The 24,834-nt window shown below is 54.2% G+C and overlaps 8 protein-coding genes across 8 annotated transcripts; 2 read left to right on the top strand and 6 right to left on the bottom strand.

Annotated features, from left to right (window-relative positions):
- Positions 1-2,335: 2,335 nt before the first annotated feature.
- J3D65DRAFT_67265 (MCM2/3/5 family-domain-containing protein) lies at positions 2,336-5,817 on the bottom strand. Its single transcript, XM_066803507.1, has 3 exons — positions 5,373-5,817; positions 4,445-5,326; positions 2,336-4,397 (listed from the first exon to the last, which is right to left on the bottom strand). The coding sequence occupies exons 1-3, from the start codon at positions 5,722-5,724 to the stop codon at positions 2,548-2,550; spliced, it is 3,084 nt and encodes a 1,027-aa protein (XP_066652433.1). The 5' UTR covers positions 5,725-5,817; the 3' UTR covers positions 2,336-2,547.
- A 217-nt stretch (positions 5,818-6,034) lies between these two features.
- On the top strand, positions 6,035-6,507 carry J3D65DRAFT_558411 (tubulin-specific chaperone-like protein Rbl2; the record flags this gene model as incomplete). Its single annotated transcript, XM_066797361.1, has 3 exons — positions 6,035-6,196; positions 6,263-6,349; positions 6,418-6,507. The coding sequence occupies 3 exons, from the start codon at positions 6,035-6,037 to the stop codon at positions 6,505-6,507; spliced, it is 339 nt and encodes a 112-aa protein (XP_066652432.1).
- Positions 6,508-7,994: 1,487 nt separating this feature from the next.
- J3D65DRAFT_557651 (FK506-binding protein 2 precursor) lies at positions 7,995-9,633 on the bottom strand (the record flags this gene model as incomplete). Its single annotated transcript, XM_066797323.1, has 3 exons — positions 7,995-8,645; positions 8,697-9,190; positions 9,246-9,633. The coding sequence occupies 3 exons, from the start codon at positions 9,631-9,633 to the stop codon at positions 7,995-7,997; spliced, it is 1,533 nt and encodes a 510-aa protein (XP_066652431.1).
- Positions 9,634-10,009: 376 nt separating this feature from the next.
- J3D65DRAFT_67166 (uncharacterized protein) lies at positions 10,010-10,411 on the bottom strand. The gene has a single exon (XM_066803410.1). It carries the CDS (start codon positions 10,290-10,292, stop codon positions 10,062-10,064), a length of 231 nt encoding a protein of 76 aa, XP_066652430.1. The 5' UTR covers positions 10,293-10,411; the 3' UTR covers positions 10,010-10,061.
- Positions 10,412-10,531: 120 nt separating this feature from the next.
- On the bottom strand, positions 10,532-16,811 carry J3D65DRAFT_558432 (putative histidine kinase HHK2p; the record flags this gene model as incomplete). Its single annotated transcript, XM_066797362.1, has 3 exons — positions 10,532-10,801; positions 10,856-10,969; positions 11,019-16,811. 3 exons carry the CDS (start codon positions 16,809-16,811, stop codon positions 10,532-10,534), a joined length of 6,177 nt encoding a protein of 2,058 aa, XP_066652429.1.
- A 634-nt stretch (positions 16,812-17,445) lies between these two features.
- Positions 17,446-19,282, bottom strand: J3D65DRAFT_67205 (Mo25-like protein). The gene is made up of 4 exons (XM_066803444.1): positions 18,819-19,282; positions 18,298-18,770; positions 17,964-18,236; positions 17,446-17,908 (listed from the first exon to the last, which is right to left on the bottom strand). The coding sequence occupies exons 1-4, from the start codon at positions 18,988-18,990 to the stop codon at positions 17,693-17,695; spliced, it is 1,134 nt and encodes a 377-aa protein (XP_066652428.1). The 5' UTR covers positions 18,991-19,282; the 3' UTR covers positions 17,446-17,692.
- A 167-nt stretch (positions 19,283-19,449) lies between these two features.
- J3D65DRAFT_634125 (putative cell division protein kinase) lies at positions 19,450-21,253 on the bottom strand. The gene is made up of 6 exons (XM_066801196.1): positions 21,063-21,253; positions 20,846-20,948; positions 20,714-20,797; positions 19,881-20,660; positions 19,676-19,831; positions 19,450-19,604 (listed from the first exon to the last, which is right to left on the bottom strand). Exons 1-6 carry the CDS (start codon positions 21,116-21,118, stop codon positions 19,575-19,577), a joined length of 1,209 nt encoding a protein of 402 aa, XP_066652427.1. The 5' UTR covers positions 21,119-21,253; the 3' UTR covers positions 19,450-19,574.
- Positions 21,254-21,487: 234 nt separating this feature from the next.
- Positions 21,488-24,813, top strand: J3D65DRAFT_684491 (Muniscin C-terminal mu homology domain-containing protein; the record flags this gene model as incomplete). The annotated part of the gene is made up of 6 exons (XM_066803786.1): positions 21,488-21,825; positions 21,877-22,499; positions 22,554-22,969; positions 23,021-23,106; positions 23,157-23,268; positions 23,318-24,813. 6 exons carry the CDS (start codon positions 21,488-21,490, stop codon positions 24,500-24,502), a joined length of 2,760 nt encoding a protein of 919 aa, XP_066652426.1. The 3' UTR covers positions 24,503-24,813.
- Between the last annotated feature and the right edge of the window lie 21 nt (positions 24,814-24,834).

Raw genomic sequence — 24,834 nt, 5'->3', positions numbered from 1 at the left:
AGATATAATATTTCTAGAGGTAATCTTCTATATATTAGACTAACCTATTATTATAGATACTTTAGGTCTTAAGTATCTTAGTATAAATATTAAGTAGCTAATTAAATTAGTAAAAATAAAGGCTTACTAAGATATTAAATATAAAAAGTATATTAAGAGTATATAAACTAAGATTAAGTTATATCTTAATCCTTATAAGAAATATATAGGTCTACTAAAGACTATATTTAACTTAAGAGAATAATAAGTAATAGACCTTAAAAATATACTTAATACTACTAACTACTAACTTAAGAAGAGTAGATTAATACTAGTTAAAGATCTTAATATTAAGGTTATTTACTTATTAATATCTTTAGTTACTCTAATTATAGATATCCCTAAGAATATTACTTTAACTCTAGAGCTTTTCTAGAAGTATAGTAAATATATAGCTATCTATAATAACCTTATAAAGGTAGCTAATAAAGAAAATTAATATAAATCTACTATAGTAAACCTTATTAACTCTAAGCTATTAAAGCTAGCTAAATTTAATAGTCCTAAGAAGAAGACTCCTAAGTAGCTAGTTAAAAATATAAAAGCTAATATAATAGTAGATAAGTCTAATAATAATAAGGTTAACTCTATTACTATTAAGAAGGGTACTAAGTAGGTAACTACTAGAAAGTATATAAAGATAACTAAGGGTTATAGTAAATTAGCTATAGCTATTAAATAGACTAAGGATTCTTAGGTAATTAATAATACTAATAATATAGAGAATATAGATTAAAGATATCTCTTCTATTATCTTATATTTAGTATAATTAGTTTCCTTTTATTTATAACTACTATTATAATAATAGTAAGATAATAATAAAAGTATTTTCTTTACTAGCTACTTATTTATAGATAGTATTTTAAGTATTACTCTTTTATTTAATAGACCTAAAGATAGTCTAATATTAAAAGGATAGTAGTATATATTTACTAAAATAGTAATAGAGAAGGTAACTTACTTAATATTACTTTTATTTTATTTACTAGTATAAGGTAACTTATATAGTAGAAAAGATACTTTAAGTATACTCTAATAAATAGGAGATTTACTTTAAGATCTAGGCCTAGTAAAGCTAATCTACTAGTATTAACTTTAAGAAAAAGGGAGGTAAGCTATAGGGTAGAAGTTATATATATAGTAGAATATTAGGAGTAGTACTTTAGTTAGTTATCCTAGCCTAATAGACCTTAGACTTAGCATTAATTAAGTGGATTACTGAAACTGCTGTGCCCCGATTAATTGAGTGTCACCGTCCCGTGCAATCCTAGTCGTCCACCCGTTTGTCTACTCTTTTTCCTCCCATCCCCGGGATCTTTTGCGGTTGGTCCACCCACAGCCACCTCTGAATTACTCATTCACCTGGTTCCCTCACAACCCAAGGCATCATCTACCTTCTTTGTCGGCCGCCTAAAAACCTTGTCCAGATACAGAGTCGAGCCATCCGACAAATTGTCCACGCATGCTGCTACGACCAACTCTGCGCGTGTTGCGTCACTTCACGCGCATGTGATGCGGCAGTGGCGCCGGCGCTGCCGATGACAGCCATTCTCTCAGCACACTCTCTTGTTGGTGACTGTACTTACACCTCATCTTGCATGCGTCAAGCTTGCTTCAAGCGCGCGTGCGTGCATCTACCCGCCTCACCGCACTTGCCGTCGGCGTTCCCGCGATTTGCATATGCCTCCGTGCATGCATGCATGTGTGGGCAGGTGGACGCTTAGTTGCGTGGAGCGTGATGTAACCTACACGCGCCTCATGCCGCTGGCTGGGGAGTGGCTGGACATGGTTGGGTCTGCTTGTCAGCGGAAAAGAAAGCGAGAGGGAGTGAGGTGACAGAGAATTAATTAGGTGGAGAATACGTCAAGGGAAAAGCGATTCAATCCTGCGAAGGGGGGAAATTCGAAAATGCTAACAAGAAGGGGGAGATTCTTACGGCTATGTCAGCGCAACAGGCGGACAGCTGTGTCGGTGGTGGTCGTACAATCGCACGCATATCATGCGGAACTCGGTGACTTGCAAGGGCATCTACATGCCAGTTGACCTGGGCAATAAAAATTCAGCAAATGTAGGAATATGTTAGAAAGTAGTTTTGGAGGTAGTGATGGTATCCTTTATGCGTTGCGATGGAGAGCTGTATACAAAGAGTATGTATGTAAGTATGAAGGTGCATAGTGCAGGCGGTAGATAACGGTCGTATGTGTACCAACGGGTGAGCCGAAGTGCACAGCAAGACGGCTGACTGACAGGAGAGGCTGAGAGAAGGCAAGGCGTCAAAGAAAGCCATAGCTTGCAAAACTGATATCTTTTCAAACTGCAAGAGTCATCATGAACAGAAAGAGAAGTAGTCGTCGTTGCGCCTCAACGCCCACCGCAAAGACCCGACCACATTTTGTACGACGCTTCGTCCTTGTCCAAACATTTCCCAGGCCCTGCCTTAGCCAACCTACTACACCCAACCCAATTGCCTTATACAACTCGTCTCGAGAAAGGAATCAAGAGAAAACTCAAGCCTCGGCCGTCACTCTGCGCACGCTTCTCTGCGCGCCCTGGCCGCTGACCTGCACCTTGCCCTCGGCCTCGAGCGTTCTCAACGCGTCAGCGACCTCCTGCGTCTCGACGTTGACGCTGGAGCCTTCGCCGATCCGCCTCACCAAGTCGCCGATGCGCACCGCAGCGCCGGAGCGCGTCATGTCGTCGACTGTGCTCAGCACGGCGGCCTTGAGGTCCTCCTTGCGCTTGCGCTCGCTCGCCGACGTGCCCTCCGTCAGGAGCGCCATGTCGATCAAGCCCGTCCGCGCGTCCGTCGCCGCCTGCTTGAGTGCGCTCTTGATCAGCCGGACGGCCTCGTTCACGTCCGACGCTTCGACTGTAGGCGACAGGCGCATCTTTGCGTGTGCCTCGGCAAGTCGGATCATGCTTTCGAGTTGACGCGTCGTCGCCGTGATACGGCGCTCAGCAGCGCGGACGTCCTCACCGAGCTTGCGCATCTCAACGTATGCGTTGGTGAGTTCGTCGGCAGCGGCTTGAGTGAGGCGCGGCTGCACATTTGCGCGGGCATATGAAATGTAAGCCGTCAAGAATTCGACAGGGAGAACCTCGTTGGCAGAAGCATTATCTGGGTTGTCCTCGAGATACATGCCGACAAGATGGCGAGCAAGGCGGCGGTCGGTTTGCTCGTCAATACGATCCAGGACGAGGTAGACGAGATCGAAACGAGACAGGAGGGTGGGCGGGAGGTCAATGTTCTGAGGCACCGGAAGGTTTGGATTGTACTTGGAGCCGATTGGGTTGGCAGAGGCAAGAATAGATGTGCGAGCGTTGAGGGTGGTGATGATGCCTGCCTTGGCGACAGAGACTGTTTGCTGCTCCATGACTTCGTGGAGGACGGAGCGCGTCGAATCGTTCATCTTGTCGAATTCGTCGATACAGCAAACACCACCGTCCGAGAGGACGAGAGCACCGGACTCGAGGACAACCTGGCGCGTCTCGGGGTCGCGAGTAATGTACGCCGTCAGACCGACCGCCGAAGAGCCCTTGCCACTCGTGTACACACCGCGAGGAGCAATCTTGTGGACATATTGAAGAATCTGAGACTTTGACGTCGAGGGATCACCGCAGAGAAGTATGTTGATGTCTCCTCTGTACTTCGGGCTTCCTCCCTTCTCAAAGGACTTGTTGGTGCCGCCAAAGAGCTGCAGCAAGATTCCTTTCTTGACGTCATCCATCTCGTAGATGCTCGGTGCCAAAGAGCGCGAGAGAAGTTCGTAGACATCGGGTCGCCTGGAAATCTCTTGGATTCTCTCCAGTTCTTCTTCCGTCACCTTGCGGGTTTCTTCGATGTCGCCAGCGGTCTGCTCGGCCAGTTCCTCTTCCACGGTCGAAGTGTCGATGCCCATTCTCTTCTTGTCAACCTTTTGAATGTGTACAATATCGACGTAGGTCTTGAAAATGTTCTTTACGGTCCTTTGTCTCGGGTTGACGCGGACTTGGTTGCATTTGAAGACACCAGTGACCTCGATCCTGTCACCAGCTTTGCAGACATCCACCAGGTCATCGTACGCAACGAGTGAAACAGAGTGAGGCGTCTGGCCATCAGGGACATTGTCTGGTGTCTCCTGGAGCTTGATAACCTGCTTATCCGCAAAGCCACAGCGGTTGTGGACGATTTGCATGGAGTTCGGCTGGTCGCAAACAGCCCTAGGGCACTTGGTGGGCTCGGCAATCTTGCCGCGGTCAATGTCGACCTTGACGGTATGATTGCAAGCCGAGCACTTGAAGAACGCATCCTTCATATCCGGGATGATGGGCGTCGTCCGGATGACAAGACCCTTGACACTGACAAGCTTCTCCATATCTGAGACGCGTTAGAAGTGCTACAAGGTGAGGATTTCGCCTACTTACCACTTGGATTGAGGTCTCGCAGATTAATAGTCTCGTCCATGTTGAACGGCCGGACCCGGTAAATCCTGCTGTGAACATCGCTCTCGAGATCAGGCACATCATCCTGACCAGTCCCATCGACAGTCATCGGAGTAGGGGCGTCCATCTCCGAGCTCGGTGCTGGAGGAAGAGAGCTCCCATCCCGTCCGCGTTGGGGCCTCTGCGCTTGCTGTGCCTGTTGCCTCATATCGGCCTGGCGTTGCCGCGCCAGCTCCAGAATGCAGTCCTTGATGGCCATATCAAAAATGGGAATCATTTCTTGTGGGTAGTTCAAGAACTGGTGCCACATTTTGCGGGTAGTAGGGTAGGACTTGAGGTCCCGCAAGTCCAGGTTCAGCGCAATGACGCCAATGTCAAGCATCGTGTTCAACATCCGTGCGTAAGGCTTGATGCTCCCAGGGTGGTCCGAAGGCAAGTTGGTCCCCTCGAGGAGCTCTCCGTCCTGAATCAAGCGGTACTTCTTCTGGTAGTTGCGCAAGAAGTCCTTAGCATTGTGCAAACTATCCAGGATCGAGATGTTGGTACCCCAGATGACTCTGGTAGACTCGCCGCCCAAGGCTTCTGCCTCAGAAGTGTGAGGATCGAGGTTCGAAAATGTTGCAATGTCGGATTGCATGGCGGCGCCAGATGTGTTGCCATGTTCGTCGACGAAAAGCCGGCGGCTACGCGCCGCACTCGAGCTGCCAAAAACGTCCGAGTGGATGTCGCTGCGACGGTTGCGAGCTGCCGACTCAAGACCACCGGATCGAACAAAGAGGGCGCTGCTGCTGCTGCGAGGCTCGCGCTGGGTTTGCCGGGCGCGAGTGGGACTGGAGCTGGAAGCGTAGCGGATGGGAGAAGATTCTAGAGAGTCAGCATCAAGACCATCGATTGATAGCCATTCACTCACCCCCAATGTTCATTGCCGATGCTCTCGGTGTCCTGTCACCATCGGTGCTAGCCGGTTGGTGTCTTGTCGGAGAGCTGGCGTCAACGCCATTAGCACCGTTGATGGGAGCCGAACCATTGGCTGGAGAGGTATTGTAGAACAGAGGCGACGAGCTCGGAACGTTGTTTTGCTGCTGCACGCGGGCTCTGGGAGTGCTCTGCGTCTGTGAGCCTTGAGAGGCCTCGAAGCGCAGCTGCTCGTCAGCACCGGCAGCCAACGGGCTGCTCTGAGGGACCTGAGAATTGCGCGTGCTCCGCCGGGGAGTGGCAGACGCTGAGCTGCGAGTGGAGCGCCTTGGCGCCGGGGAGGACATGTTGCGGGTGGGGGAGGGTTGTGGGGAGGAGGAAGAGTGAGGAGCGACGCGGTGGTGGAGGACGCGGGCGACGCTGAGTGTTGAAGTTTCGGGGCGCTTGGGGCATGCAGGTCAGCGCCAACGTTTGGCCGATGGGACGCGTTCGCGTCGCGTTCAATTTGAGCCCAATATGGTTAGCGCGTTCTTGCCTGCGCTCAGCCAATCGTAGGCTTCTGCTGTCCCGCCGTGCACCAAGTTGCTTCAAGCCATCCTTGAGCGTGAGCCTCTCCCGACTTGTCAACATTCAACACAAAAAAGAAAAGACACCATCATGGCGCCACCCTCGAAACTTGCCGTTCTCTCTTCTTCAGTCATCCGTCTCGTCAAAGAGGAGGCCAGCTACCACAAGGAGCTCGAGCAACAGCAGGCGCGCATTCAGAAGCTCGAAACCGACACCGCCGATGAGAATGCCGAATACCAGTTGAAGCAAGAGGTCCGTCTGCAGAAAATACAACACCATAACCACAATCAGCGCTGACTCCAGCCCTAACGAATCTAGCGCCAAGCCCTGGAAGAGACCAAGAACGTGCTGCCTGCACTGGGCGAAAAGATCAAGGACGCCGTCGCCAAGCTTGAAGACGAACTGGTAAGTGCAGCAGCAATTATTCTGCCTAGTCCAGGTGTTGGCCACGAATCTCACATGCGTCTCAGGAGGCAAACAAGGAGGCCGCGCCAACCGACGAGATCACCAAGGCCAAGGAGGCGATTGCGAGCGCGAAGGCGGCGATCAGGGAGAGCGCTTAATTTACGTGAACAACACATTCGCCGCTACCATTATAATACTCCCCGGTATTGCAAGCGGACTTAGCACCCTTTTCTTTCCGTCCTTAAAAATTGATCGCGATTGCAACGCGGCAATTCCAAACAGCGGTTCAATCACACGCAGTATCTCCATTCTCCCTCTTCCTCTGATGATCAGCGAAATGCTGCCCATCTACCCTCCCAAATATCTCGGACGCGCATCTGTCTTGACCATCTCGCGCGAAATCGCGAGAGCAAGCGAGAGACCCCAACGACGCGCTACCGTCAAACGCGAAGCGCAGCAACGGCAACCGACCCCTCGCCAACTTGCCCGCCCCCTGAAACCACGCGAACCTCCGTCTTGCCTCCGCCCGCCATCCACCACACACCAAACCCACCGCCTCTTCACAACTCCCGTCTACCCTGCTCATCCCATCCCGTCCGTTCATTGCTTTCTCCATCCGCACTCCTCCGCCCCGGCGCCAAGAGCCCAGACAAGCAAATGATAATGTGCACGTCACTCTGCTCCGCCGCACCCGCTCACCCGCCGTCAAGACAGTAAGAGAGCGAGAGAGCCAGGTGGCAAGCAAGCGGGCGGTGCCAAGATGATGAAAGCTCGGCAGCTTCGGGTGGGCGAGCGGACGAGTTAGGAAGACAGAGTAGCGGGCTTCAGAGCCGTGGCTCCAAGTTTTCGACGACGAATTTCCTGTCTTTGCAAACGTGATTGATGATATGTGTCACCGTCTAGGTGCTCCACGTCAATGCCCGCAATATCAACGTCGCCTCTTCCCAGCTGACATACGGCTTTCATCAACGACACCAGCAGCAGTACAGGCAGTGACGTTAGCGCACGAGAGCGCAAGAGTTGCTGTTCGTTCTACCCACACCATATGTACCAGCCAGTCCTTCTCAGTCTCCCCTGCCGTCTCAACCAATTGACGCGCGCCATCTGCACACCACGGCGGGCAGCCCATCCACGCATTCCAGCCAAGGAAACGACGAAAAGAGGAAAGTTGCGGGGGAATATGAAAAGCGAAAGGGTTGGATGGATGGATGGATGGTTGGTTGGCACCGAGTCATGCAGAGCGAGAAGAAGAGAGGCAGAGGAGAAAAGGCAGCGTCGAAACGCGGCTTGTGACGTGTTATTTTCCGAGCGGCAAGAAGACTTGAAGTGGAGGAGGAGGGGAATAAACAAGAGACAACACCGCCCCAAACCTAGAAGAAGCCAAGGAGAAATTGCTGAAAAAGATGGCACAAAAACGCCCCGCGACACGCCCCTGTTCCCCCCCAAGCCGTATGCCGTGCCGCTCCGGAAGAAATAAGAGAGAAGAATACCAAGGGAAAAAAAGGACGTCGTCTGTGTGCCTGAGCCCGGATCAGACAGTCCTGGGTATGTATGTGTTCGTCTGGGAAACGCGCTGCTCCATGAGTATACGAGTATGCGCCTCAACTTTGGCTGAAGAAATGAAATTCGTTAGGGCCGGGTTGCTCTATCTGTTCTCCGGCTCTAACTCTTTCGTTGCCGTGCTTTCCAAGCTCCGCGGACTGCTAGAGCTGCCACCATCTCCGGGAAGCGTCTGGTACTCGGGGACGGGTAGCGGATTGGCCTCCTTAAGAACCTCGTGCGTACTGGCTCGCGACAGCTGCTTACGCCGGTCGCGGCTTCCTCGTGCGTGCTCATACGTCTCGTCCTCGCTGTCGTCGTCGAAGCTGTCGCGCTGCAGCCGCCGTCGTTCGTCGTCTTCATCCGAAGGACCCACTGCCTCGTAATGGGCGTCTCCACCGGAGGTATCTTTGATGAAGCTGTCGATAATGTAGTATTGTATCGCGTTCATGACCACCGGGAAAATGAACATGACAAAGGCGATTTGGACGGCCTCGTTGCCCTCGGTCCAGCGCAATGCCCAGTCGCCGACCCAGCCTAACCACGGGAAAACTTGGAAAATGAAGAAGACGCAGAGCTTCATGCTGAAGAGACCGAGAAAATATATCAGAGACTGTTTCAGCCACCATGTGGCACGAGGAGGCTGGCCATAGTTGCCAGATTTGATGGACTCAGGGGGGTTGGCCATTGCTGTGCGGAGGAACAGGGCGTGGTAGAGGCGGAGGAAGAAGACGAGGATGGGGATTCCAAGCGTGGTCTGGGACCTGTTAGTTTCGCCTCGTTGCGAGCCAGCGGGGACAGTACTTACGTCTATTGCGAGATTGAGGAGGTAAAAAGAGCAAGGGTTGGGCATATCCTTGCCCTTGATGAAGTTTGGCCTCACGGCCTTGACTCTCTCTTCCGCGGCAATTTGAAAATCGCCCGAAGACAGCATCGACATGAAGAGGTTCGCCAAGTGAAGTAGGATAGAGCCCACAACCTGTTTTGATACGTCAAAGGACCAGACCTTGACGGGTCGTCTTGGGCTCTCGCGCCATCTCTTCCAAACCAGCGAAAGTAAGGCCAGGGCTCCCAGGGCGCCCTGAATCACGAGCGCAAAGGGGCCTAGCAAACGACACTCTCCCCTATGCTCCGGCTTGTCATTCTTCGGTCCGCCTTGTATTCCGTGCTGCTGTCCTTCTGATTCCGAGTGTCCGTGTTGCCCTTCCTCAGAATGTAGCGGTGGTAGCGGCGGGGGCGGTTCCGGCGTCGGTGCTTTATCTGGCGTCACACCCTCGATGCCCATGAGTTGTATGTCAAAGACTGTGTTCGAGACATGTCAGCGCACGCGTCTGTGGTAGCACGAGATTCGACCTACGTAACGTCGATTTGGGTGGTATGGGACCGGCGCCGCTTTCGCCATAAGCAAGCTCCGGCGGGATGGTCAACCTCCTCGCCTCCCCGATGCACATGTCCATCGACCCCACATCGAAGCCCTGGATGACCTGTCCTGCGCCGAGCTCGAAACCTATGGGGGAGCCCCTCTTGTAGCTGTCGTCAAAGACTGTATTGTCGCTCTTGAGCACGCCGCGGTAGTTGATGTTGACGACGTCACCCTCGTGGGTTTTGCGGGTGCAGGTGACATTTTTGGTGGCTTCTACTTTTAATTCTTCGGCTTCGGCGTGTGACGACAAGGCGAGGAGAGCGAAAGAGAGGAGGGACAGCGGCGACGCCCGCGCCGGGCACAGGGCTCGTTGGAGCCGCATGGGCGGCACGAGTCAACGGGTCGAGGGCGTAATGGTAGAGATGGGCACACGACGGGAGGAAAACGAGTCGGTGGCGGCGACCGAGGCCTGCGGAGAGGAAGAGCGATAGTGAAGCCAAGAGGCGGCGGGGGCAGAGAGTTCGATGGTGAGTGGATCGGTGGGGAAGCAGGTTGAGGGTGCGGTAAGTAGGTAAGCAACAAGATGGAGGTGATGAAACGCCTCTGGGGGCAGTGGCACTGGGCGATCCAAAGGCTAGCGCAGCGCCAGGGCCGAAAAGGGTCACTATCGCGCGGGTGGCCGAGTCAAGGGTGGCTAAACAAGACCCCCCAGCGACTCCAAGCGTGATGCACCGCCCCGCCCAGACCTCCAAACCACCATTGTGCCAATTCTTCTCTTCGTATTGTTACACTGCTCGTGCTACGTGCCAGCTACAAACGCCGACCCCTCGCCCGCTCGCCTCTGTCCACTCCCTGAAACCTCGCGTCGTCAACTACAGTTTTGAATGCTGCGTCCAAAGAATTCCAACCGCCCTCTGCTAATGCATGCCGTCGTATCCACCACCGCCGCAGCTCGCGCAAGCGTGGACGCTTCAAGGCCAGACTGAAAGACCACGAACAAAAAGATGGCAAATGAAAGAATGAAACGCGCAGCCATCGCATCGCGAATGGCCCCCAAGAGGCACCTCCCAGTACCAGAACCGCCGAAGGCCCGAAACGAACTCGAAAGGTATATAAAAGTATGCCCTGTCATTGGTATTTTGTAAGCAGCCCCTGCGCCATTCGCCTGGTCATTGTCCTTTCCCCAGATGCAATATGCGCCGGCTTAGTCCTCCTCCTTCTCGGTGAAATGCTTGCAAACAGTGAGATAGATGGATTGGTCCCTTGCATGATGCTGCTCGTTACTCTTTCCGCGGTCGCATGAACTCGTGTGGTTTGGACGGATCCAGCGGATCCAAAAACCTCGTCATCACCGAACTGAGCTCCTTGAAATCGACCGGCTTCGTCACGTACGAGTTGAAGCCGGCATCCACGCACTGCGAGTACACGTCTCCAAGCACGTTGGCCGACAGTGCTATTATCGGCAAGTGCGGGTACTTCTTCCGCTTCTCCCACTGGCGTATTTCTCTGCATGTTTGGTATCCGTCCTTGTTCGGCATGTGAAGATCGCACTGTTACTCAAAGTCAGCTTCCGCGTGATTTGTCACAAACACGGCTCAACTTACGAGTATGATGGAGTAATACCCATGGTCTTTGGAGAAGACCGCGTCTGTGCATTCCACGCCGTCCAAGACAGTCTCGACGTTGATCGCCACTTTGCTTAGTAGTTTGAGGAGTACCTGCTCAAGTCAGAATCAATCACACAATTCGCAAAGGAATCCAGCGTACCGTTTGATTAATCTTGTTGTCTTCGACCAACAGCACGCGGTGGCCTTTGTTGCCCAATCGTCGCTTCATGTCGTCAAATACCATCTTCTGGTTGACTGCCACCTGCTGCGCACTGTTTTCGTTGCGATCGGTGCTCAGCTCCCTCTCTCGTTGGGGGTCGAAAATGACTGCAAACTTCGACGGCTTGAGCGGCTTGAAAATGAACCGCAGGCGGCGCTCGCCAACCAGTTTGTCGTACGTGCGTGCACGTTCCTCTGTCATGATCTCACGTTTCTGGACAAGGTCGCAGATGACAATGACACTTGTGTTCGAGTGCAACTGCGAATTGAAGACTTGCTCGGTGAAGTCGAGCACTTCTTTGGATTCGTGCAGCACAAGGACGATGTGTGTGAAGATTACTGGATCATCGCTCGATATCATCCTGCGACACTCTTCGATAGACTCTCGGGCAGTGATTTGAGCAGGCACCGTTTTTGGGAGCGTCATCTCGACGTGCTTGACCGTCGCATCCCTGCTGAAGACCAGAGGGCAGACAACCAAGATTGAGTACATCGGAGGCTGAGCTGCAACTGGTGGGGTCGCTGCCTTGGTCGGGACTTCTGTGGCCTGTCGAACTGTGGAAGTCGACTCATTGGACTCGCTTGATTCCGCTCTTTTCGAAGAGTCATGCGGCAAAGAAAGATTCATAGTCACAGGTCTAGTGTCCGACACAAAGGACGAAGCCGATGACCGTGTTGAGGGGAGACTGGTGCGACCAGTCCTGATTGAAGGATCAGAACTTGCAGACGAAGATGCCGAGTCAGCTGCCTTGATGGATGAGTTGCTCGGAGCTTTAATCGGGGAGGCGGGCTTGGCAGGGCGGACTGGCGTAGAAGGAGGTGCAGCTGGTGTCGGGAATGGAGTTGCGGAGCTCATAGCTTCAGCCGGGGGCTGCTCCTTGCTGGAAGGCAGCGTAAACTTGATGGTAAAAGTAAAAGTCGATCCTTTCCCTGGAACACTGGTAGCTTTCATCTTGCCGCCGTGAAGCTCTACCAGCTGCATTGAAATTGCGAGACCAAGTCCTGTGCCCCCATGCTGTCTTGTGCTGCTTCCATCGATCTGGCTGAAGCGCTTGAAGAGGTATTCGGCTTCTTTCTCAGTGAATCCAGAGCCTGTATCAATGACGTCGAATTGGACAAGTGATTCTTTTCCTGGCTCGATCGAGTCTTGGTTGTCAGCCATTCTGCAACGCACAAACACTTCGCCCTTTTGCGTGAACTTGATGGCGTTTCCAATCACATTGAGCAGGACCTGCCGGATCCGGAACCTGTCTCCCTTGACCATGGACGGGACTTCTTCCTCAACAATGTAGTTGAGTTCCAGACCCTTGTTAATTGCCATGGCTGAAGTCAGATCGTTGACTTCCTCAATTAGCGACCGGATGTGCAGCCAGTCCATAGACAAAGTGATCATGCCGGCTTCGACCTTAGACAGGTCGAGAATGTCGTTGATCAAATCTCGTAGGCCTTCGGTACTGCTGCGGATGATGTTGACATGTTCCATCTGTTCGGATGTGAGGTTGCTGTCGATCAAGAAGTTGACCATGCCAGTGATGCCATTGAGAGGCGTCCTGATCTCGTGTGACATGTTGCTCAAGAATCTCGACTTGGCATCCATCGTCTCCTTCAAAGTCTGCTCCAGGAGCTTGTGGTCATTGATGTCTGTGCAAGTTCCATACCACGTCTCTTCCTCGTCTTCACCCTGTAGAACGGGCTCTGCCAGCAAGATTCGCACGAGATGCCAATGGAATGAGCCGTCCTTCGATTTCAGCCGAACTTCTGTCGAGTAAGATGGTCTCCCGTCCGGATCTCTCGTCACCTTGAGGATGCCTGTATCGGCAAGTTTGGAAAGTCTTGTCTGCGGCATGTGGATTGTTGGAGACGTTGCGCCTGGACTCATCACCGTCTTGGTTGCGCTCGAATCACTCGAAGCGTTCGAGTCATTGGAAAGAGAATTCGAGCGTTTGAGGTCAGCAGGCATGGAGAGAGGGACATTCTTGGGTGTCGCGCAATCGTCTTCAAAGTCGGGCAAACGGCATTTGACAATATCCTCCTGGTGCACATAGTCCATGAAGCCTAAACCCTGCGCTTCGTGTTCTGATTGGCCTGAGTAAGTGAGCCATTGACTGTTGCAGAATGTAAGGCCCTTCTTTTTGGTGACGGCAAAGACTATTTGCGGGCTGGAATTCGCCAGTGCCCGGTACTTTGCCTCGGACGCTGCCGTCTCTTGCTGTCGAGCGGCGTTGATCTCGGCAAGATGCTGTTCATGAACATCCATGTTGGTGCCGATCCAGTGCACGATATTTTGGCGCTTGTCTTTCAACGGCGCAGCGCGTACGTAGAACCAGCGGTAGTGACCGTCGAATCGCTTGACGCGAGCTTTTTGCTGGAACTGCTGGCCGGTTCTTAGAGACCTGGTCCACATGTTTGTGTATTCGGTGCGATCCTCCGGGTGGATCGCATCCCACGGCTCTTGCAGAACCTGACGAGAATCCTGGCCCCGGTAGACTAAAAACTTGGTGTTGGCCCACGTCAAAGCCCCAGTTGATGGTGCAGCTGTAAAGACCTGGACGGGAAGCGAGTCTATTATTGTCCGTAGTAGCCGCTCAGAAGGAGGTGGCATGTCGGGACGTTCAGACATTGATCCGCTCCTGACGTGGCCATGAGGGATGGCAGGAGTGCGAAGAGGCGTCGTAGCCGCAGGTAAAGATTGGAAAGACGAACTGAAGTCGGCTCCGTACGAGTGGAGGAAGCTGTGCTGTCGCTGGTGATCGCGTTCTGCCTGGTTCAATCGCAAGCTCATTCTGCGGGGAGAGTTCACGCGGTCCCGCAAGGTGGAATCCTGCGGCTTTTCCTTGAGTGGTGTCTTGCCAGTGGGCTGTGGATCAAGCTTTGGCGTCGTGTCGTCATCTTCGTGTGGTAAAATCGAAACCACTTTGCGACTGGTGGGTTTGAGGTCCATGGGAGGCGGTGTATCACCACTATTGCCAGATCGACTACCGGCAGTCTTCTTCTTGGCATCGAAGTAACTGTCGACGACGTCACTGCCAAGTACATGACCAGGGGTGTTTCCAACGGAATGTTTGCTCGACGAAAAGCCAAATAATGACGGGTCCCACCCAGGTGTACCTGCAAGCGAACCGCCAGGGCTATTCTTTGAGCGCACAGAGTATTCTGAAGGACTTGTCATGCTCCCCGTTGCAGACTCGTTGAGCTGGTCCATGTCGAGCTGGAGGAGATCGTCCAAGCTCTCGGTGTCTGCCGAGGCCGAAGTGAAGCCTGATGGGGGATGGCTCGTGTCAAACCGCCGATGGCGAGAGTCCAAGACTTGCCGCTGGGCGTTGCAAAAATGCATCGCGTTTGAAAACGTAGTGGCAAGGTGCGGAGAAAGAAGCTTCAAGGATTGTGTGAGGTTCTGCGGATAAGGCACAGTAGATGACAGCATCGAGAGGATGGCTATCGGCGCCTTTCTTTGGAAACCTGGTATCTCCGACGACGCAGTAGACGCTGCCTGGCGTAGACGGGATTCGGCCGGAGTATCAGCTGGAGTCTCAGTGTCAAAAGGCTGCATCACCTGAGAGAGCACAGGATGAATCAGAGGAACGTGAGTAACTGTACTGGCTCGGTCTACGCCAATAGCTTCCACTGGTCCAAACTGAGAGTAATCTGGGCCTGCTCCAGTAGGATTGAAAGATTCTTCATCGACATTGGCCCCAGCAAAGAAGGGGTTTTCGCCAGGGTTGGCTTGGATGGCGGGCGATGGAGCTGGAGACTGAGCCCATGGAGAACTCGGATACTGCTCGTACTCTTCGTAATGCGTAGCCAGCTTGAGACGGTAGACGTCATCCCCGCCAAGAGTACTCGCCCTGCTTCGGCTTTCTGAAGTCATATGAGAGGGATCTCTCTTTGAAGTTGTCGTCTTCGTTTCGGACGCTTTCGAAGCGCCAAGTCGTCCACTGTTGTCTCTCTCTGAAGGCTCTGTCGTCGAGTAATCGCGCGTAAGAGTGACCAGCTTGCCTCTTTCCAAGACCCGATTGACGCCAGCGTTGTCTATAAGCGCGTGCGCTTCATTGTCCAGCGCGCGTAGCACCGGAAAGACCTCTGCGTGACGTCCAATGTGCAAATCTTCGCCAATGCTGGAAAAATCGGGATCGCTAAAGGTAGACTCCTGGACGTACTGTTTTTGGAAATGAGGAAACTGTGCCGGCATCGCGGGCTCGCGTATGGGGATTGGCGTTTCTGACGTGCCCACATTATGCAATGCATGGCTTGCTGTTCTCATCAACCCGCGCGGTCTACTCGGACGTTCGGCTGATTTCTTCTCGTTTTCGCCTTCTTTTTTGACGCGTTCATGTCCAGCAAACGAATGCCGCGACTCCAGCTTTGGCCTGTTTCTTTTTCTGTTCACCTCGCAATCCGCCTCGTTTTGCGTAGAATCCACACATTCGCTCTTGAAATCCTTGCCTTTTGTCTCTTTGGCTTTGCCGTCTTTGGGTCTCGCATCCTTCGTCTTTGACTGGTGGTGCATTCTTGCCGACGCTCGTGTCTGAGGCGGTCCATTGATTCCAAAGGTCGCTTTTTGCCCCCAAGGAACATTTTCAATGTCGGTCGGGTCAGCTGGCACAGCAAGCGTTACCCTTTCCGCTCCATACCAGTCCGTCATGATGTTTGTAACAGCCGCCCACCAGGCGTCCAACCCAGGCTCGGAGCTCAGCACCAGCGTGAGGTCATATAAATTAGGCGTAGGGTACTGCATGTCCTCGACAACAGGCATTGAGGAGCCGGGGGGCATGAAATTCGCAGCGACGGGGGCCGGAGTACTGACGCCCGACATTTGCCTTTCTCGCGGGGTTTCGTCCTTGGAATTAAGCGCGCCAACGGTAGGCGACAAAGTAGTAAATGGCTGATGGAATGAAGAAGACCAGGATCTAGTGCTTCCAGGCACATATGGAAAAGGATAGGACGGGGTCCGCATAGGCATTTGAGCGGGCGTGGCGGGGACGCTGCCGCGCACAGTCCTAGACGACTCGGTCGACTCGGTCGACGTCGTCAGCGAACCGGTAGGGACGGGACTGCTGAAGGCAGCATCGAGCGAGGGAGATATTGTGGCCTCGACGTGAGCTTCTTCAGTGACGGGTGAGACCCTGCGCGAACCCAGAGAGCGAGGACTTGGAGGCGCACCACCCATGGCACCCAACTTAGCGCGCTGCTGACTCAGGACCATTTTCGCATTGACGGCGTGCCTCAACCTGTCGATCTCGTCGAGGGCTGGGTTGGATGCGGGCGCCTCTCGTGGGGGAGGAGCGGCGGTCGCAGAGACAGTAGCGGCATTGGCGGCGGGAGAGGAAGGGTGGGAAGTGGGTGGGAGGTCGGCAACGGCGGGCGTGGTGGTGGTAGCAGAGGCGGTGGTGGTCGTGGTGGTGGTGGTCGAAGGCACAGAGCCAAGAGATTGCTTCAGCGCAGGCGTTTCATCGCTTGGCGGGGAGGAGACGCGCGAGGATCGATGCAGCGACGGACGAGAAGGGGGAGTCTGGTCTGGAGCGAAGTACTGGTTGCTGGTAGCTTGAGCGGGAGGAGTGGTCGTGGTAGCAGTAGTGGTCGTGGCTGTGGATGTTGGGAGTTGGATCTGGGGCTCTTGGTCGGCGGAGTGGGAGTGCGAGTGCGAGTGCGGGTGGGAGTGGGCGTGGGCGTGGGAGCCGCCTTTGGCTCTGGCAGCAGACGGTGATGGAGAAGGCGGCGTTGAATTTGTGATCATATCGCCGTGCCCGTCTCCTGCCAGGGCCCGAGTTCTTGAGGGCGCAGGACGACTGGAGCTGAGGAAGAGGAGGAGCCAATGCTGCGCGGAGGCCACATCAGACCTGAGAGACGTGGGAGGGAGGTGGTGGAATGTTGGTTCACTGCGGTGCAGCAGTCTGGGGTGAGGCGGACTCTGAATGCGCGAAGAACGACGGACGCAAGGTCGCAAGTAACGGAAAGGCCTACCTGGACTAGGGCGGGAACAGAAGCCAGCCAGAGCCAGTGCCAGAGCCAGAGCCAGAGCCAGTGCAGACCTGTGCTGAGCCAAAAGGGCGATGACGTATTTCGCGACAGGGCCCGGCGGCGGCTCCAGGCCGGCTCTCTCTGCGACTGACGGGACGGACATGGTTCACCTGCGTCCTCAACCTCGACACCATCCATCATCATGCGATACGGTACATGACGCCCTCTGCCTGCGTCGCCTCGCCTCGCCCTTTGCGCTCCCGTTTGCTTCGCTGTCCTGCCCATCCACAAAAACACCCTCCAGCCCGGGCAGGTTCCGCGGCCCACGCCGCCGCCGACACCGACGGAGCCTCCTAAGGCTGCCCGCCTTTTCCCTGCCGACTCTGACATCACCGCTGAAGCAAACTTCAAGACCCCCCCATCGTCCAGTCCGACTGTCGTCCTCGTGCCCGCCCGCCACCCACCAATGTCATCTGCGCCCACAGGCCTTTTCTGCCCTCGCGTGAATTATCGCTGCAGGTGCTCCGTGACTCCGCCGCGACCTGACCTGCCCTGCCCGCCCCATTCTTTCCCTGCCCAGAAACGCCCTTCCATGCAAAACCAAACCACCTGCTCTCTCAATTTATTCGCCTTGAAACGCTGCCCTTCCACCCACTCCTACGCTTGCCCCGCCTGCTGTCCCTGCTGTCCGGGTGCCGTCGGCGCTGGCGGAAGCAGCTCAATCTGCCGCACCAGGAAGCTTTTTTCGTCCGTGAACTGGTCATCGTCTGTCCGATCGTCCAGAAACGACGGCAGGAATCTCAGCAGCCGGTCCCTGTTGTTGATCAAGATCTTTTGCACGGCCAGCGACTTGTTGGGATTTGCAACAAACACCTGTTGTCGTTCCATCAGCACTCGTCACCCCCCCAACTCTTCCCTCGAAACGCACCTTGAACACATGGAAGCCCTCGTAGTTGATCATGCGCCTGTCGTCGCGAAGCAGCTTCATGATTATCTTCAGGTTGTCTCCTGACGCAACGTATTGTGTCATGACGTTGTAGTTCGCACGGTCCAACAGGAGCTCCCCGAGCAGCTTGATCGATTGCCGCTTGGTAACATAGCTCTCCGACTGCACCAACACCGTGTTGTAAGTCTTGAAGAAGCGCTCAAAGTTGACCTGCAAGTAGTCCGCCACGAGCGCTTTGTGCTTGGTCAGAATGTCCTGTTCCCCGTCAGCCCCTCGGTTGCTCTCTCGCTTCGCCGCCCCTCAGCCCGGCACTCACTCTAAACGTATTGAACGCGTCCGCGCAAGCCTCAAACGCTCCCCTGTCGATCCATTCAAAGAACTTCCAGAACACGCCTTGGCCGGTCGAGGGAACGGTGGGGTCAATGTGGGCCAGCATATCCTTCCCCCTCCGGTCAGGCTCATCGTACAAGATCAACGCCGCGACCGCATCGTGCTTCAATGCCTCGCGAAGTACTCCTCCGCATGCCATGGCGCTTTCTCTGCGCTCGTATCCGTAGCAAAGCTCTATTATGACCTCGGGTCGGTTCGATAGGACGTGGTTCATGGCAGGAGGTTCGGCGTGGGGGCTGCCGGGCAGCTTGTATCGGAAGGCATTCGATATTATGAGTTGGGTATCCTTGCGTGCCTCAAAGGGCAGCTTGTGGATGTTTTGGGCCAGCAGAAGTAGGACGTCTTCGGAGCATATCAGATTGACAAGCTGATAAACCTGCTCGGGGCTCACGTCCGCGTCTGTCGCATGTCAGTGCTCGTCACACGAGCCCGTGGAGCCCATCGTACCTGGCGTTCCTGAGAGCGTCATCTTCATCTGAGCCAGGTTCCTCGCCAGATCCTCCTCGGCCCTGTTGGCCTGGGGCTTGTCTTCGCCCGCCACGCGCATCAGCGTCTCTTTGGTCGACCGCACGAGGTCCATGTTGTTCCGCTGCCTGTTGCGGCTGAATAAGAAGGCCATGGTGACGGCAGGTGTCGAGTTAATATGCCGTCCTCGGGCGAGGGGGCATGTGCGGACCGGCTTGTCCAATTGGACTGTCGGCCGGGAGCGTGGTACGGACGGCGCAAACGAGACGATTGCAAACTGAATGCTGCGGGTGCAAGCGAAAACCAGACCGCGCAGCAAGCAGTGGCCTTGTGGCGGCAATCAATAAATTGATCTGCCCACGGAGCTTCCTTGTGCCGGAGAGAGTTGGAGGTGGAGGCGTCTTGTCTTGGTAGAGCCGACCTGGCTGTTGCGAGTCGAGCGACCAAGGTGAAACGTGGGGCAAGCGATGACAGTGAACCGGCGCCAGCTCGCCCTCGCCCACGTTGCTGCAGGGACTCGACGCAACAACAACACCACCACCCGTCGTCCACCAACATGCCTTGGAATCAACACTCGGTGCTTGCTGGTGAGACGCAATCGAGAAATTCTTTTCGTGGTTGCTATCCTACCTCCCGCTGCGTGCACCATGCCTCCTAGTTTGATAAATTCATCTCCGTTGAACGCCACTAGTCCCAAGCAATGTGCCACCTCCACAAGCCTCTCGCCTTGTCAAGACCTCAGCTCTGGAAATACTCGTGCCGGAGAGCCTAGAATCTCGGGTTAGTCCATGCATCCGACTGATGTGGCGTGCCGCCACAAAAACATTGCCGTGACTTACTTCGGCAGCTGTCAATCGTGTCGAGCTCTCGTACGCGACGAGTTTGCTGACAAGGTCTCTTGCGCGGCCATCACAACTTGGCAAAACTTCTTCCCATGGCTTCGGCGCATACCTGTAGAACTCCATCTTTCCCCAGTCGTCGCAGTCCTTCGCTCCCTGATTAAGCGTTAGTCTGTCTTTTCTCCCCAATGTCTTGCTAACCTACCGGCCACACTTTCAAATCAGGAGTACCCAGGATCTTGAAATGGCTTTGGATAAGCGCAAGGTCGCTGCCCAACTCTCCAGAGTCAAACAGAGGTTGTCCGTTTAAACACGCGGCTTCGGCGACAGCACATCCGGCAGCCCACATGTCCAGTGAAGAGCCATAGCGGTGGTTTCCGAAGAGCAACTCTGGTGCTCGGTAATGTGTTGTACCAACATCGGTAATCTTTTGGTCTGCAGGCTCGGAAGCTTTGTCTCCATCCAGCCATGCGATGCCAAAGTCTGTCAGGAACGCTGGCCCCGAGGGCGACTTCAAAAGAATGTTGGATGGCTTGATATCCCGATGAAGGATTCCCAGAGAATGGATATGGGCAAGAGCTACAAACAGGTCCTTGATGATTGACTGGATCTGAGTTCTCGAAGAGATCTGTTTCTGGAGAAGGTGGTCCAGATCCCACGGCATGTACTCAAATACTAGGACGAATCGCCCACCAGATAGGGAGAATGTCTCTAGCAGTGGCACAATGTTCTTTTCTTCAGACTTTGCTTTGGACAAGATTCGGGCTTCCCTCTCAGAATCATGGGGTGCACTCATCATGGCCGGTGTCGTCAGCTTCAATGCCACCAATGATCCGTTCTGAGCTTTTGAACCAGTCCCTGCATCAGGTTTGCGGGCTTTGTAGACTTCGGAGAACAAGCCGTTGCGGAAATGCACAGCGCCTTTGTATTTGCCAATATCGGCGTGAGGGCCTGCCAATAGATCCTTGTCTTCGTCCTCGGCAGCCTGCATCGAATGTTGGTCTCACGAGCTGAACAACCATGCTTTCATACGCTTACCTGCTGAGCATTTGCGTTACCGGAAGAGGCAATTTCTGGCGATAATTCTTCTATGATGGAATTACAGCAATGTTCGTAATCCGCCTGCGCATGGTCAGAGAACGTCATGCTGGAATCACATCGACTACGTACAAATGAGCCAGCATCGGCATAGGCACCACCCTCCAGCGCCTGAGCTTCCTTGCTCACGTCGACAGGGGGGACATTTGGGTAAGCAAGCTTGTAATTATGGGTTCTGCGTTGGTGAGCCAAATGAAGAGGGAAAAATTACAGTGCTCGACCGGCCGGAAAGCGAGATGAAAGGGACAATTGGACAGCTGGAGTTCCCCAGGTCGTAAACGTGCCGTACATTTTGACGATTTTTGCCAGGCGCTCTGAAAAGCTCACGGCCGCCCTCCAGTCCATCTCGGCCCTAGACGAAAGACAGGGAGTCAATTTAGCCGTAACTTGACAGCGGGACGGATTGGACCAGCACAAACGACGGGGGGCATGGAATTTGTGCTGACGGTAAATTAGGAGTAACAGGTTGTTGGTCCGTGAGGGTGCGAGAGGATGGATGCATCGGAAGCAGAGCTACATGTCAGCCCAGCGAGCGGACCGGCCGCCCAGCCGAGCGGAACGAACCTACCTACCGTACCCAGCTACAGCTCCAGTCCAGCTCCAGACCGACCTCCGCCGCCGAGTAACAACCTTCGCCATTGCGCATTTCCCTCTACCTATGTCATCGTTCCCTCCGACTGCCCGGCGTCGTCTACTGTAATCTTGCCATTCATAATGGACCTCTCCAGGAGAGAGTACCCAGCCATGCTGGTGAGCCCGCTCCACCCGATCCTCACCTCACAACCACCATGCCAGTCTACTGACGCCCGCATCGCAGGACTCTCTCGAGCCCGCCCAGGCCGTGGCCGTGCTGAATCAGCGCTTGAAGCACATCAGCAAAGTAAATGCAGACGTCGCCGACTTCCTCCAGGTACTCGCGCCCGCCCGCCTCCCTCCCTCCCCGCGGATACTCACGGCAGTCTTCAGGAGCGACGTCGGCTGGAAGACGCATATGCCCAAGGACTGCGAAAACTTGCTGCAAGGCAGCCTCTCGACTCCGGAGCCGATTTAGGGTATGGTGCTCCAAAATTGAGTTTGTGGTGCTGGAACTGAGCGGCGAGCAGTGTGTTTTCGATGCCCTGGACCAAAATCGTCAGCGCAACCGAAGCCCTCGCGGAATCGCACCACTCCTTTGCGGCAAAGCTGGAGCATGATGTCGAGCGCACTCTCCGCGACTTTGCACAAGCCAACCGAGAGATGCAGACCATGTCCACAATTAGCGGGAACATGGCGTCCATGGCAAAGGAGATTGAAGCATCGCAGAAGCGAGCGGATAAGCTGAAGGGCAAGGGCGAAAAGGCTCCCGCAGGCAAGGTCGCCAATGCTACGTCGGACGTGGAGAATGCCTTGCAGCAATGGCAATCCCAAGCGCCTTACGTTTACGAGCAGCTCCAGGCAGTTGATGAGAGCAGGATCAACCATTTACGGGATGCTCTCACCCAATTTCAAACCCTGGAACTTGACCAAATCGACCGGACTCGGGCCCCAACAGAGCAATGTCTGAGCCTAATACTCGATGTGCAGACTGCCGACGAGGTCAAAATGTTTGCTCTCAAAACCACAGATGGCAAGGCCAAAATCGAGAGGACGACGAGCAGGACTCCAGGACAACCCAGCGCCGTCCAAACTCCAAGCATGCAGCCGCCTCCTACCCCTGACGATGGGTCAAGCCAGAGATCGGGCTCAGGTAGGCCGCCTGCTCTGTCCCATCTGTCCCAGGAACCCCGCTCACCATCCATAGTACATGAGCAAAAGCTGGGCGGGCTCTCTGGACTTAAACGCCTTGGAACCGTGTTAGGACGACGAAAGAGCGCCGTGCCGTATGCCCGTGCAACTTCTCCTGATAGAAGATCCACTGCCAACTTTGGCTCAGCGTTCTCATCTTTTGGCAGCCGTGTGAGCAAGTCGAGAGACGCGGATCATCGACCTTCCTCGCCATCTCGGCTCGCCGAAAGTCAGATTCCAAGCTCACCGAGCGCCAGCGAGTCAATGGTCTCTCCTGGCAGGACTGTTCCTGACCGCACCAACGGAATCCCCCCTGTGCCTGAGCACCAGCCCATCGCGGAGTCGGAGGTTGTCAATGGAGGACTCAACGTCGGCATCCCGCAACTGCAAGAACCTCTGCAACCAACGTCATCAACTTTGACGCCACCTGAAGTAAGCATTACAGTATTTGAGAATCTCAAGCAGATGCTAATGAGGCCGTAGCCACAAAAGGACGCTGAAGGTTACTCCATGCCTGGCGTTTCTACTACCTCTGATCTTTTCTCACAAGCGGAGGCCGAGGCCGCAGGGTAAGCTAGATCGTGTGCGGAGGGTTCCCTTGGCTCACAACTGTTCCCAGGGAAAATGTACCGCCTCAATTTAAAGTCGACATACGGAATGCCCCAATTCAAGAAGAGGATAGCGGCGACGCCCAAGCAGCCATGGCCAGTGTAGCCAACACCTTGCGCATGGTGAGCGTTCTGTACATTTGTGGGTCTGTGTATTTACTAACCAGAACAGCAAACGGCTCCGGCAAAACGTTCTGGTACAACAAGAGGAAGGCGAGACGTGCGCAACACGATATTTGTGCCGTCCCCTCAAGCCACGGAAGTGCCTCCTTTCCCAGATCCTGTCAGCATGCCGCCGGTACCACCTGTACCAACAGCATCATCCTCTGGGTCTCCAGTAACAGCGCCAACCTCGCCGCCTTCAGGAAGGCCACAATCTCCTCTGCGACCGAATAGCCACCGCCTCAACCTCGGCGACGAGCCCCCCGCGTCGGATACCCAGTCGATTCGTTCCGGTCGATCATTGAGCAGTGCCCACAGCCACACCGTCAAGCATCCAGACCTGCACGAGCCAGGTCTCAACTCTTCTATTGTGGAGACCGTGAGTGCTTGGTTTGTGCAAGGCAACGTCACCAAGGCGGTTGTCATCGGAGAGCTTGCATTGGCATACAACCCCATCGACTTGTCGGTTCCTTTTGGAAATGAAACGATTCGTTTGGAGAACTTCCCCGTCCTCGAAAAGGTCGCGCCGAACCCAACATTCATCGACTCAGTGCAAGAAAGAGCTGGCGACTACACGGTCAGCCTCTCCAGCATCACGAGGACGCAAGTGGGATTTAAATATCAGGTGCATCTCGATGACTCGAATGTGGCCTCTTTTGCGCCCATCTCCCTATCGACGGCATGGAAGGTTGAGCCGACTCAGACGTCTGTGATCCTTAGCTACTCTCTCAATCCCGCTTTCAAGCTCGCGCACGGCCGCACCAGCATCACCCTCAACAACGTGGTCCTCGTCATCCACCTCGACCCTACCGGCGCAAAGTCTCCGCACTGCCAGTCAAAACCAGTCGGAACCTTCTCCAAAGACAGAAACCTGATTTACTGGCGCCTTGGCGCCGTCACGCTCAGCAGCGATCAACCCGCGCAGCAGCTCCGAGCACGTTTCTTCACCGAGGGCGAGGCCAGGCCTGGCAACGCAGAAGCGCGGTGGGAGATCAGCGGAGAGCAGGCCGCTGGCCAAGGAAGTGGGTTGGAGGTCACGCAAATGGTGCCGCCGAGTGGCGAAAGCGCTGACGCTGAGGCGGATCCTTTCGCCGACGACAGCGGTCCGAGCAGCAGCGCCGCCGCTGCTGCCCCAACCTGGAAGCCGGTGGCGACGGTCAAGAAGATTACGAGCGGGACCTACACTGCTGTCTGAAGACACTTTAATGACGTGATGGCAGCTTCGCTTCTTTTTCTCTTTTTGTCGCCAGTCCTTTTTGTTTACTCATCTTCTCTTTTCTCGTCTCCATGGCTCCCTTGTCTTATGAATTGACTGACTGCTAGTTGGAGATGGACCCAAACACGAGTCTGCGCGGTCTTTGGAAGCCAGAACCAAATAATTCTTCCTCTTTTTTGACTCATCTTCTTCCTCGTTTTCCATCTTCGTTTTTGCTGTTGTTGTTGTTGTTGCCCGGCAAGATATCACTCTCCCATACCCTTTGCTCTTGGTCTTCTTGGGCCGATCGAGCCCAGACGCGCCTCTCGGTC

Source organism: Phyllosticta citribraziliensis (assembly GCF_038025025.1).
Source record: "Phyllosticta citribraziliensis strain CPC 17464 chromosome Unknown J3D65scaffold_10, whole genome shotgun sequence".
NCBI lineage: Eukaryota > Fungi > Ascomycota > Dothideomycetes > Botryosphaeriales > Phyllostictaceae > Phyllosticta > Phyllosticta citribraziliensis.
This window is presented reverse-complemented; position numbering and strand designations above follow the sequence as displayed.